At 39.0% G+C, this 14662-nt stretch overlaps 1 protein-coding gene across 2 annotated transcripts in view; it reads right to left on the reverse strand.

Annotated features, from left to right (window-relative positions):
* The window catches only part of ltbp1 (latent transforming growth factor beta binding protein 1), a 222823-nt gene that overhangs the window by 65437 nt on the left and 142724 nt on the right, over positions 1–14662 (reverse strand). For both annotated transcript variants that reach the window (XM_050070671.1, XM_050070670.1), the window contains exons 10-11: positions 11406–11528; positions 4770–4937 (exon numbers count right to left, since the gene is read on the reverse strand). In XM_050070671.1, the coding sequence (XP_049926628.1) occupies positions 4770–4937; positions 11406–11528 (291 nt within the window). The remainder of the gene's footprint in view (positions 1–4769; positions 4938–11405; positions 11529–14662) is intronic.

Below are 14662 nucleotides of genomic sequence, written 5' to 3' on the forward strand. Positions count from 1 at the left end.
AAAAGTAACCAAAGCTGCTTAAGAGGTTATTGTGTTTTGAATGTGTTTCAAATTAAAAATAAAGGGAAACAGTGTAGGAATAACTTGTATAACGTTTTTATTAACAAATAGTAATATAAAACCTTGTTTTCCCTGTTTGAGACCTTAAAAAATAGACTGCGACTTATATGCCAGTGCGACTTATATTCCGAGTTTTACGGTACTACTTTTTTGGTTGACTAGATGGTGCTGATGTTTTTTTCTAGTGAGGTCGGCAGAGGTTTCAATCAGCTGCATTTGGCAGGAAGTTTATCAAAACAAAGATAGAGACACCAGAGAAAGAAATCAGAAATGCGCCGTCAGCATTTAAAAACAAACCTTTGGACTTCTTTTGGGTTTTTTAATAAGGAAGCAAAGGAGGACTTGGATATGACACATGCGATTTGCAAGCACAAAATACTCTGGGAATGCTACAAACATGAGGGCTCACCACACACAACACCATCCAGAGATAGCGGTAGGTGCTGATATCCTAGGTAATGCTAAACTAGCTGTGCTGAAAAATCAACCCACACTGGACACACTACCATCCAACTCTGAGAGCTAAGAAAATAACACCGTCCATCACCTATTTCATGTGCAAAGATCTACATACCAAGTTATTGAAAACAAAGGTTTTGTTACATGCTAAAAACACTGGAACCTGGGTATGTGACTCCGTCCTGACGTTATTTCACCAACAGAGTCATCCCCAAGCTCCACAGAGAAGTACAGCATAAATTTGAGGAACCTTTGAGTACAGCAGGAAGGGTGGCATTAGCTTCTGATTCCTGGACTCAGTTCAGAAGTGAGGGGGACAAATTGTTCAATGTCTGTTGAGTGATTTATCGTCCTCTCAAATTCAATTGCACCTCTCCTTAGCGGCAAAAGAACCACATAACCACAAACAGCCACAGTACAGCACCAGGGGACCGACTTTAATTCTTTTAGCTGCCAAACTCTGGTTGAGTTGACACAGAATGACCCTTGAGCATCTACAGGGTAACTAGCCAGATAATTAAGTGCCAAATACCTGCCTGGTTTCTCCCTGTGCCTCTTCTATCTGTTGCAATAATATAGATAATAAATGTGCAAAGCAAAATTTATAAATAGAATTAGGAATAATAGTGGTGACATAGCTGTGGAAATTAACCTCAAAGTCACTTTTATGCTATAGATATTTTCTCTCAGCCAGTTATAATCTCTCCTCACCTATGAGAACCCTGCATGATCATCCTTGCTGGCCTCTGGTCCACTGTCTCCTCCCTGGCCCTGCTCTTTCTATTGTGGCAATAGCAATTGAAAAAATATGTGCAAAGCAATAGTGAGCACAAGTTCTTATTAAGGAGGAGTGTTTTTTTCCTAGCATGAAACTAGCTAGCAAGTGGTTTAACATAGGCAACAATAACATTAGTATTCTTGTTAACTAGCTTAACTTGATATATTGGCATCTAGGCTATTAATCAGTCATCATTTAGCTAACATTATCTACATGCAACAGCATTACTCAACTTACATGGTTTGTTTGAAAGAAACTGTGCAAGGTTTTTTGCTTCTTGCTGGCTGCTGGTTTGCTGAACATAGTCAACACACAGCAGCAGTGCCCAGCAGCACACGTCTTGTCTGTGTGATTGATTCACATCACAACACGACAGCATGGGTATGCCACCTGGCACCGCCTACTCAGGTTCGTTTAAAGATGTCTTGGAAAAACACGTTACCACATGATAAAAACGAATTGAACAGTTGTAACGGCTGTAAAAATAAAGTGCGGGGGACAGAGGGCACAGATACAGGAAGTGCGGGGGACATGTCCCACATGTACCATGATGGTGTTGGTCAGTCTTTCTGCTTTGCATCACATTTTGCTGCAATAAAAATGATTAAAGTCAGATGAACAGACTGAAAACTTTATCTTATGAGGTAAAACTGATGTTGATAAAGTTTTCCTTTGGGGAAATAATTTGCACTTGGAAAAAACAGTAACAAATCACAATATATTTTATTGCAATACTCAGCATATTGCAGTAATATCACATCGTGACCTTGGTCTCGTGACAATATCGTATCGTGGGTCTTCTGGTGATACCCACCCCTAATTATTTTGATGTGATCAATAACTTCAATGAACTGTACTAATACCAGCCCTTACTGTCATAATGACCTACTTTAATAAATAATGCTGGTAAATCTCTGAGAACTGGCAAGACATGAAACCTGGAGAATCTAAAAAGTAAGTATCTCTTTAGGCATCCAAGAATCTTGGTAGTGCAGAGAGTTCAGGCTTTGACAGAGACAATGCTTATGCTTGTTCCAAGAATAAATGCCCTTGTGTAATGGAATGTTTGGCTTGTTTTCATCATCATGCAACAGTACAATATTTTTTGTGTAACTATAGACATGAGGAAGCAGTGGGCACTGAACAGGAAGCACTCACATTGGTAAAAGGAAATAAAAGGTCAGTGGTACAAGGTGCATTATATGATTCTAATTACCATTTCTAAATTGGAAATTTGGAACAATCACATTAGCTCTAGTTAGATTACCTGATGTAATTAATGGGATAACTTTGATTGTCTTGATGAGAAACAAGTGTCTGAATTACTTAAAACAGCTTTGTTCTGACTGACAAGTTCAACTCACCACCAAACTGTAAGTCACTACTTATTTCTCTCAAGCACCATAATTGTAATTTATATGCATAGCAAAAGTCAAACTACATACTTCATATTCCACCTAGATCTCCATGCACATTACCACAAAATATATACTGCTGACAAACTATGAGGTATAAAGGTGACATGAGCCTGGCAAAAAAACATTTTAAATACATTAAAATGCACAGCCATTTTAGGATGTAACTAACTGCAAATGCCCAAAAATAATAATTACTGCCTGACTTAACTGTATTGATATAATGAGATATGTGGAAATGAAATAAAGATAAAAAGGACAGGTGTAAAAGTGGCTAATCTAAAAGCAACTCTAAAAGCAACATAGCCAGGCTGTGACACCCATGCAGACAGAAAGCATCAGGGATAAAAGAATGAGACACGCACAGGATCTTTTTTGTCTCCTTTCTTTTTTTTCTTTTTCTTTTGTTAAATTTACTGTCTTTTATCTACGTTGTTAAAAGTTTATTTGTGAAAAAGACCATAAAATGCTTGAATTCCTTCGCTTGGGGCAGTAAGTCCCTCCCAACCCAGAGGGAGCCATTTGCCTAGACCTGCTACAATAATCTTTCATCAAAATACATTGAGAATGACAGTGGTGTGAACCAGGTCAGCTTCAGGTTCAAGTCTGCAGCCATGCTGGTAGCTCTCTGAGGCTATACTTAAACATAGCAGTGCTTTAATCTAAATGCTAACATCAGTAGTCTAATATTGTTACAATGACATGCTGATGATAAACAGGTGATGTTTACCATGTTCACCATCTTAGTTTATTGTGTTAGCATGCTAACATTTGCGAATTAGCAATAAACAAAAAGTACATCAGAGGCTGATGAGTATGTCATGAGTTTTGCAGGTCTTCGGTCATAAACCAAAGTACTGATCAAATCACAATTTTGACTGGATGATGTCACTAGACGAAAGGGCAATTCAGTCTGAACCAACGTGGCTGACCGACAAACAGAATGACAGTCCTACATTTTCTGGAGCCACTCCATTAGCAGGCCTGAAAAGTACTTGCTCTATAAATCTGGTTCTCAGTTCCTCTACCCTTGTGGCTTCAAGGATGAACAGAGTCTTGCAGGACACTGGCCCACAAGGCAGAACTGAGTGCCTCAGCTCTATACTATGTTGCACTGAGGTACAAACCTTTGCTAATTCACAAGGCCAAACTAAAGTGCTAAACTGAAGAGTGTTTGGCATCATCTTCTCTTCATTTAAGTGAGAAAGGTTTTGTGCTTTTAGTTCTCGTTGGGTACTTTTACATGCATGTTAATATTCCACTATTATTCAGAATATGACAATATTCTGAATTTATTGCGGGTCATGTAAACAGCATATCCTGTTTAGATATTCTAAATTATGCCTTTTTCAGAATTTAGCATTTTCCGATGAAGACATACGAGATACATTGGTATTATTCAGGTTTTAATGGCATTATTTGGGCACGTATACAGCCCATTCAGAATATGCATGTCAATTGGGGTTTTTACTGCATTTTACGGCATACAGCCTTTTGCCTGTTTATGGTCGGCTCTGTGCTTTGTTGTGGAGGTGTTGTACACAATTCACACTGACAACATTTTGCAAGGCTGGTGTAGAGATGCATGCCCAAAAATTAAAAACCAACAATTTCTGGTCAGAAGGAAAAAAATACCTACTTTTAAACATTAAGAAAGACTTCAATATCAACAAGTTTTTGGAAATGCGCAAATTACGCCAACCTTTTCAAGAATGTGGTTGAAGGAATGAACGAGGGAAGCTGAGCTTGCATGGTCCAACAAGTTTACCTCTGGTAGAAAAACTAAAAAAAATCTGATTTTGATGCAAAGAAGCACAACAAATGGCTTCAGGCGTTCCAGTGTTGTATATTTTGATGCAATAAACAGTATGTTATGGCTTGTTAATCGGAGTATGGGGGCTGCATGTAAATGGGAATATTAGTGGAATATTCATTTCCATGAAAACAGCTTAGATAGAATATTGTCTTTTTCAGAATAAGAGCAAAAACTGGACTATTTTGTGCATGTAAACGTACTCACTGAGACAGTCAGTGCCTGAAGTGGCTTGGGGCCTTACCTGTTCCTGGAGGGGGGCATTTGTCACAACGAGGGCCCCAGGCTTTGCCCACACTGCAGCAGCAGAGCTGTTTACTCAGCTGGGTAGAAACTGGGTGCAAACACTGCCTCCCTGAGCTGACCAAACGGAAGCAAGCCCCCTTCTCCTCTTGGATGGCAGGTGTGTTGGCTAAAGAGGAGTGCAGGTGGAGGAGGAAGGGGATGTAGGAAGTGGTGCACCAGAGTGTTGGAGATACATACATGAGGGAAAGAGAGAACAGAGAGTGGAGAAATAAAGAGGTCCCCTTCACCAAAGCAACCTCCCCTTCTCATCTGAACAACATTTTGCAACAAACATAGCCTAAATATATTTTTGAAACACCAATGCATAGAGAAAAAAACATCTACATTTAAACGCCTGAAGCCAAACACAACACACAGAAACACAATTAAAGCACAGACAACATGAAGGAAAAGAAACTGTTTCATGCAAATGCTTCATGCACTACCAAAGTCATTGCTAGCTCAGATGACAGCAAGCAGGAGAGTTTTGGCTCAGTTTGTGTTTTCTAAGTCTTGCAGTGTAATCGAACATCTTTACAAAATACCAACTGGAAACCTTTCAAATTGGAGCACAGACAAAATAATGACCTTCAAAGGGAACCAAGAATGTTCAGTTTAAATTTTCCTTTTTGCCTAAGACATTACCTGGAGTAAATCAGTTAAATTACTGGTAAAATACTTGACCTGTTCCCCCAACAGATTTCAAAACAGCAGGAATAACTGTTATGAAAGGTTGTCTGAAGTTTTTTCTGAAGCTTTAATTCTGCTTGTAGTTTGGATGCTGCATGAATGGTAACTAAACACATAAATGGGATTCTTCAATCCCCTCATATAAGAAGTTAAGCAATTGGGTACAAACTCAAAATGTGAAGTATTCAGGCACCGTCATGTTTTGCGCAAATTTTTCATATTAATCACATGGGATGCACAATATTGGATTTTTTGCCAATATTCAATATACCGACATATAACAACTTATTTGGCCCATAGCTGATCTCGATAAATCTACTTTTTTCCCTACCTAATTTTAGTGATCATCAAGTCTTCTGTAATGGAATTAACATTATATTACACATACATACTCTTATTGTGATGGCCCACCAGCAGATGGAGACATGAAATACAATGCTTTACAATGTGTGTATTATTCATTCATTGTGCAAAATAAGAAATAGCATGTTGGCCGATACTGAAAATTCATTTTAAAGCTGATATTGGCTAATATTATCGTGCATCCCTATTAATCACATATTCACATACAGTATTGAGGGCGTTTGCTATTACACTCTAAAGGGAACTGTAAAGGAACACTTTGACATTTTGGAAAATACATTTATTCACTTTCTTTTTGAGTGTGAAGATAGAGACAACTTTTGTGCCTGTGTATTCCCAGCTGGCCACCAATGGCGTTAGATGTTAATATTTGGTCTGGATGTCACAAATGTTCAATGAACAGCTCTGGACTTGTTGGACTTTTTCAGCGATTTACCACTCAAAGTAAACTCAGTCAGCGGCTTCTCTGGCAGCAGCACAGCATCTCTCTCTCTACCACTCTTTTCCTACATGTACACGCAGGAATTGGTAATTTTGTGATATGCCTGTCGTAATGTATACCTACATGACGCTCGTGGCTCTACAAATACTACAAATATGTGAATGAGCAATAGTCATCGTAACATAACAGCCTATCAAAATAAATGCAGGTATGTTCGTGCATGGCCTGCGTCTGATGGTAGTCGCAGAGCAATATGCTTATATATACACTATTTACAGATTTAAGGTTACTTTTTTGTGTTTGGCAGCTTTCTACAAGTGTAATTTGTGGTTGATTTTATTTTGTTGTATTATATACAGTATAATACATACAGAATCTGAATCTCGCTAAAGAAATGAGAGATAATTTTTGTTATTGAATTTTTCTGTTGTTACTACTGAATCTTTGAAGGCAAGCTGTCACATTTATCTTGACATATAGTATAAAACTATAAAATTTATTTTGTTGCAAGTTTATATTTTTGAAATTAATATTTTTCCATATTTTAATAAATCATCAAGAATATTGATATCTCAAAAATGCCATAAAATATTGTGATAATATTTTAGGGTCGTATCGCCCACCCCTATTATGATTGTTATATAACATTTCTGTGAATAGATGCCCCTAAATCCTACACCCTGGACCTTTTAGTAATATGAGACTGATATCCATCTTCTCATCCTACTCAGAAGAAAAGCAAATAAATGTATCTGTAAAAATGTTTAAAAGTCTCTAATTTACAGTAGGTCATCTGCCCAAAATGAATTAATAGGCAAGCAGGGCCTTGGCCAGGCGGCTAACCAAGAAATCAATGGCCTCTCACTGCAGAGTTTGTCTGCAGAAATGGGACAACCTGACAGAGGGAAAACTATCCCTGAGGCACTGTGCCAGTCTGGCCTTTATGGCAGAGTGAGTAGATGGAGCTACTGCTGAGTAAAAGGCAGATGACAGACAAACTGGAGTTTGCCAAACTGCACTTACAGGACTATGAGGGCATGAGGGAAATGTGTCTGTGGTTCCATGAGACAAAAAGTAAGCGCTTTGGTCTTTGCCATGAAGCAACATGGTGGTTGCAACGTCATGCTACGGGTATGCTTTTCATTATGGGGGAGTCAGTGTCTGATCAGGATTTAGCTAAACAGGGAAAAAACAAAAACGGAGAAGTCCTTAAAGATAACCTACCTCAGGCTTAGGGCCTCAGAATGCTCCAAACAAAGTGCTTGTCAAATCGTACAACATCTGAAACCCCCTCCCCCAACAACTTTCCAGCATCAGAATCAATGGGGCTGCACCCAACAAGTTCTGTGACTTTCCAAAACTGAAAATCCAACAACCACATTTACTTCAGGGAGGGATTGGCCAGGTGTGCAGCTATGAGAAAGTAGACAGGATCTCGACAACTCTCAGGAGCTATCTGTTTTTATTCCTGACACTACTACTACATCATGTGTACAACATGGAGTATGGTAACACAAATGCCCTCTAAGAAAGACTGTCCCATAGGGTGCGTTGTTAACAAGAATTCTTAGAGAGAGATTGCGGAGGCAGGAGGACACTATGACAGACTTTCCATCCTGCCATTTATAAACACTTTGGTCTTTAGACATGATCAAAAATATGATTGATTGATTCTGCCAGAAACAGACTGCTTCCACCATGACCCATACTCAGATTAGTGACAAACTAGAATTACTGCCTCGCGGCTGTAAGCATACACACATCTTGTCCCCTGCAGTACAGAAGATCTATACAATCATCACAGTTTCAAGGTGAGACCTCAAGATTAGTGTCACCAATTCAGTATCTAAATAAATGTCTCCCTTCTGTTCCTGAGATATGATGTTGAATAATATGTTGCAGACAGTGTTTTTGTGGAACATTATGATGTCATAATGAAGTTGATCTTTTAGATATAAAATGTCATAATTAGCATATTAATTCAAGAGTTACATGTTTTGTGAGGTTACAGTGGCCTTCATCTTTTACCTTCGACTACCAAAATCTAATAAGTTCATTACTGAGTCCAAGTGGACATTTGTGCCAAATTTGAAGAAATTCCACAAAGGCATTCTTGAGATATATGGAAGTACGGATGGACAACCCAAAAACGTAGTGCCTCCAGCCATGGCTATTACCTGCCAGGAGGCATAAAAATGAATGGACAGTTGAAGCACAGCTCATCATGATTAGAAAAAGTCAAAAGGCCTGTTGCAATTATTCCATAATTGCCTGATTGTGATTGTTAGATTTCAGAATCAAAGAATCTAAGTCAAAGCTAGAAATATCACAACAAATAGTAAAATTAGGTGCATTTCCATAAAATTGAACACAAGGTTTCACATGTAAAAAAACATGGTGTGTTTGACAGCTCTGGGAACAGCTATGCTGGAGATCACTTACACACAGTCCATTGCCTCTTAATTTCAGTATGTTTAAACCCAGAATTATGTTGCAATGTAATCAGACCAAACAGCTGATCTGTCATGCAATATTCACTAAATCATAATTTATTCAACAACATGTGGTATAAACTCTTTATCAATGGCTTAAAACTACTTGGATGGATGGCCTGTGGTTTCTACACACACCCACTGTGACAAAAGCAGGGCAATTACATTTTAGGGTTAGGGTTAGGGTAATCCAGAACAGCAAAGGGTTGAAAATTATCAAATATATTAAATAAATATATTTTTTAGCCATTAAACTCTTTAGCAGAGAAACATTTCAAATTTGTTTGTGTTATTGTTCACTAGCACATGTTAAATATTCTTTGTTCTTTTAACATCGGGTTGTGTTGTTAATTTGCTAACTCACTAATTAGGGTCTTAAATCCATCCTGCCAGTCTTCCTGTTACCCTTTATGAATGACGATTATAGACTACTGCAGTCTGCTGGTGTGGAGAGTTATTTCCTCTCATGCAGGCACAGAACGTACGTGCTAGTTGGTTGTCAGCTGTAGTCTTAAGCCTCGTTTTCACAAAACAGTCAGGTACGGTTCAGTTCAGTTCGGTAAGCATGTTTTCGGTTTCCAATGTGAAAAGTTGTGGATGGTACCAATAGAACTGTTCCTTACCGTCCCCATTTTTGGTCACCCCTCTGTTGGGGTACTTAGCACACTGATCTGGTACTAAAAGGTGGAGCTAGAAACACTGCAGTCTGCTGACTGGTGAATAGAGGATGGCCACTCTTGCTCAGGGCTGAGTTGTGGCTGGTTTTATGTAACCACTTTTTGTACTGTGGCAAGTTTTACATATATTAGCAAACTATAACTATAAAATGAAAGGATGTTTTGCTGCCTCTCACAGAAGCTGTATACTGAGAAAAAAAATAACTTAATTCACAGGGCAGACTGCCAGCAACTTTTAAGGTGGAAGGTTTACTTGTAAATTTACTCAGTGCATGAGTTGATGAGGTGAATCCATCAGCACACCTTAAATTTGGATATGACAACTTTGACCATTCCACTTGTTTTTATTGTCTCTCTTGGATGACTCAGACTTTTAGTAATGAAAGGATCCTCAAGCGTTTAAAAATATATAATAATTTTGTCTGCATTATGTAAAATGATTATATTCTAATCCTCACTTGGGAAAAAAAAAAAGCATCTTGAAGCGTTGTTCCTGTAAGCTCCAACAACACTAAACCCGTGCGCTTGCCTGAGAAGGACTAAGTTCAAAAACCTGCTATTTTTAAATATCCCATATGGACAAACTCTCACTGCAGTCTATTCCTTTTTGTTCTGAAAATGTCAGTGTGCAACCTCATTCTATGGATGATACATGAGGTGCAGACTTCCCCCTGTGTCACTGGTGATGAGGAAATACAGCGAGTGTTGGACAAAGCAGTGAGTGACAACAACCCCACCCACATATAAAACTACTGTTTGTGGTGGAAACGCTAAATGGACCAAGGGTCTAGGTACCATGTCTAAGGGGTTAGTTTTGGTATGAAAGGTACTATAATAAAAGTGTTTGGTGGGCATTTGTGCTGTTTTCAAATGCAATTTTTTGGCCGAGACACAACATAAGGCACATGGTAACATAAGGCGATGCAATAGTTCTTTGATGTCGGTTTGGAGTGTCTCAGCTTTTACTTGTCAATTTTATCAATGTTTCACCACAAGTAACTGCTTGCACCTTATTTTATCTTTATCTTTAACTTTTCTTGTTTTGTTCTTTTACTTTTAGACAGTCTACTGTAACATGTGGCCAGGGACAGATCAAAATTAACCTTTGGTCTCATTTTTTCTGGCATATTTACTGCAATGTTCATTAATAAGCGCTGTCCCTGCAAAATAAACTAATAAATAAGTCTCTTCTGTTTGCTTTTTATTAGCCATGAGCTAAAAGGACACAACCGCTTTATAATTTATCTCACACAAGTGCAGACAAACGCATACACACATGGAAGCTCTCTGCACTGCAACATTAGGGGAACACATGCTTGTCAGGACAAAGAGAAATTGATGACTTACACCACTCATTAATCATGTTCAAGATTGATCACTTTGGCTCTTGTGCATGAGCATTTGCTTTTCTAACTACGTCCTCTCTCTGTTCCCCAGATTATGTACTTTAACCCTTCCTCTCTCCTTTTATCCTCTCTGCCCTGCTCCTTTTATTCAAGAGCCATAACATTGGTTGAGCTCGATGTTCTGCCTTGCAGTACATGCTTGGGGGGGGGGGGTCAGATGATACAATGAACACCATGCTTTCATCCATGCACTGTTTTTATATGCATAACATCAAACACATTTAATTTTCAGCAGCAGTCTTAGCAGTCTTTCTTATGCTTACTTTGGAGCAGGTGGTAGGAGGAGATAATGAAACTTGTATTTCCCATGTCTTGTGTCATTATGTGATGGGAAATATCAAACTCATATAGGGAAGCTTTTGTATGAGCAAATCTGCACATTAGAGATCAACATGCAAACATACTTCATTTCTATCAATAAAAGATCTTCTGACAGTGTTCTGTTGGAGGTTCTGGGTTTGGAAGTTAATTATTGAGCAGTAATGAGAGAAATAATCCAAGACAATGTTAGATTGTGGGACTTACATATGCAAGTTGTAAGCGTGGGGTCAGGGACATAGCCAGGTTTACACATGCACCTGTAGCTGCCCATGGTGTTCACACAGTTTCCATTAGGACACACACCCTGTAGCTGGCACTCATCTACATCTGTGAATCAACAAGAAATGAAAAACACAATCAATCCAGGGAATTTTCAAAGGATTTCTTAACATTGCAAGATGGGAAACAGACATTTTCACAAACAAAACGAATCTGGCACATGTATCCCAGGACTGTCTTTCACTGCATATTTTCCTAATACATATGCAGGTTAATATTTCTTATCATATTCTATTATCAAACAACAAAATGTGTGCACCTTGGCAGACATATGTGTTCTCTGTGTCCTTTGTAGTGTCATCTCAGATTCCTGCTGACCTTCACACACTAGGGACGCTCCAGACTAATCCTAGTGACCAGTATCGAGGATGATCTAGGCATATTTTAATGGAAAGGTATCTGCTAATAAATTTCACCCAAATCAGATCCTTTATTGACTGCATATCTGCCGTGTATTGTCATCTCAGCCTGCTAGTGTTGCAACACCCTGCTCTTTGAAATTACAGCCAGGCTCTGTGCTGCAAGCATTATACTCTATATGTGTATGAAAATTTGAGTTGTGTGAATGTGAGAAATTAGTGATATACTCTATCACCAGGGCAGGACATATCAGCCATTGCTAATTTACATGAATTCAGTGAGCAAGTTGATGGCAGGACAAAATAAAACAGAATGCAATAATATGCTTAATTTATTTTAATCTGAAATGTAAAAACACTCACAAGGTTCCTCTGATGCATTGCATTGGCTCTGATAAAATGACGTATTCATTTTTAAACAGAGTATTCTCGTTTTTTTTTTAAACAGTTGTAGGTTTTATCTGTTGGAGAGCCACAGAGCCGCATGTGCTTGCACAATGTGATTTTCCCAAGTAAGATATGCTCCTCAACATCCCACAGTGCATTCCTGGACCAACACTACAATCAACCAATCACAGCCCTCTGATATCATCAGTATGCTGCCCCTGTGCTTCTTGCAAAAGCTAGTTTTCCAATCCTCACTAACACTCAACAAAATCCTAATAAACTACTGCGGGGTTGACGAGCTGGCTTGCTAACTAGGTAGACTATGGTAATGAGTAGGCTTGCCAATAGGCTAAGATATTGTTTATCAACATTAAGATTAAGGATAATATCATTTTGCACTTGCAGAGACCTGCAATAGACTAATTTTCCCTCTTTTTCCATAGGCCATTCAAAACAATATTTCTGAAAGATTGCAGTGCTAGTGTTGATTCAGATCCATCATTATCATCTTCATCCTGTTAAATTTGTTCGAGTTGATCCAGGAACATCATTGTCATGTTTACCCTGAATAACTTGTTTACGTTGATCCAGGACTGTCATCAGAATGCTGATCCTGGATATTTGTTTAAACAGATCCAGGACCATCTTTCACATGTTGATCTGGATAATTTGTTCGTTGATCCAGGGCCATCATTTCCATCTTCATTCTGGTTAATCTGTTCATGTTGATCCAGGACCATCACTGTCATGTTGACCCTGGATAATCTGTTGATATTGATTCAGTATCATCATCGTCATGTTGATACTGGATAATTTGTTTATGCTGATCTTGTACAATTATTGCCATGTTAATCCTGAATAGAATTACTAATATTGATCCGGGACCATCACTGCTATGATGACGTTCACATACACAAATTACCAAGAATAAACGTGCCAATGATGGTCCTGGATCTGTCACGGCCTTGGCTGTGTGACTAATTTCCCTGTGTTTTATCTTGTCCTCTGTTCCCCCTCCCCTGGTCCGTCTCTGTGTGTGTCTGTGCCAGCGTTGCCAGGTGGGAAATGTAGGATTATTGTACCAGAGACTCAAAATTATCGTATTTTGAGGGAAATTATCGTACATCCGTCATAACCAAAATAACAATCCTACTAATGCGCTATAGGCAAATATAGTCACTCTAGTGTTGACTTTTTTCCATTTTCCTTGCTTCTGTTTTTCCTCTTCTTCTTCTTCTGTTTTGAATCTCATTCTCGCTCGACTTCCTGACAGGTCCTAGCGCCTCGTGGGGCAGGTACAGCTGACCATTCAGCCAATTGTGCTCATTGTTCAATTGCAACCACACATTCATGAAATGGTCAAATTATCGTACATTTGGCCTTTTTTGGGATTATTGATCGTACAGAGGGCCAAATTATCATACAAATACGATAATTATTGTTCACCTGGCAACGCTGGTCTGTGCTGTGGGTTAGGCAACTCCCTCATTCTCCTGGGTCCCTGATCACATTGATTTAACTCACCTGCTCCCTGCTGCTCACCTGAGAACCATCTAGTAATTTACCCTGCAGTATAAAATACCGGCTCTCCTTTACAGTACTTGCCAGATCGTTGAGTCTACCACTGCGGATCACCGCCTGCCTGCCTGCCTGCCTGCCTGCCTGCCCGCCCGCCTGCCCACGGTGAGCGGTGAGCAATTTAGAGAGAATAGCAAATGGGGGCAAGTGCTCCACATATTTGTGTGCCTGTTTGTGCCTCTTGAGATTTTTTTCTGCAACACAGAATATCCACATCTCAAGTGCTAGTTGAACAGTTGCTGTTTAATTTCAATTCAGGGAATAAAGTTCTTTCTATTCTATTCTATTCTATTCTATTCTATATGAGCAGAAACTTGCAGATTTTGAACTCTGTCTCACCTCTCCTGATGGCGGGACAGGCCCACAACCTAGGGCTCAAACTGCACCAAGGCTCCTGACCAATAATTGTGTTTCCATCACTACACAGAGGAGGAAAATACACTGGCTGAAACTACACCGTCATATCTTTTATAAACGTCCTAATATCCAAATACCCTTATTTCAGCCAAAGACTAAAGTGTGGTGTCAAATGTAACTTCCAATAAATCAGGGTCTTTAGTAGGAATGTCCCAATTAAGTTTTTTGGCCTTGAGTCTTTTAATACTGGGTGTAACCTGACGCTGATTCTGATCTCATACTAAGGCTATGTTTACCTTAATGTTGATTAGATATGTACCTGACACATTAAAATAACAACTGCATCACCCTAGATTCAGCCAGCCTTTTTGTCATGAGATACTTGATCCAAGCACTGAAGGTCCTGATTCAAAACTATACAGCTGATAAATATTACATTATTCATATGATACAAATTAATGTATTAACTGGGAAAATCTGACTACTGAAACTGACGCAGTC

Source organism: Epinephelus moara, chromosome 19 (genome assembly GCF_006386435.1).
Source record: "Epinephelus moara isolate mb chromosome 19, YSFRI_EMoa_1.0, whole genome shotgun sequence".
NCBI classification, from domain to species: Eukaryota; Metazoa; Chordata; class Actinopteri; order Perciformes; family Serranidae; genus Epinephelus; species Epinephelus moara.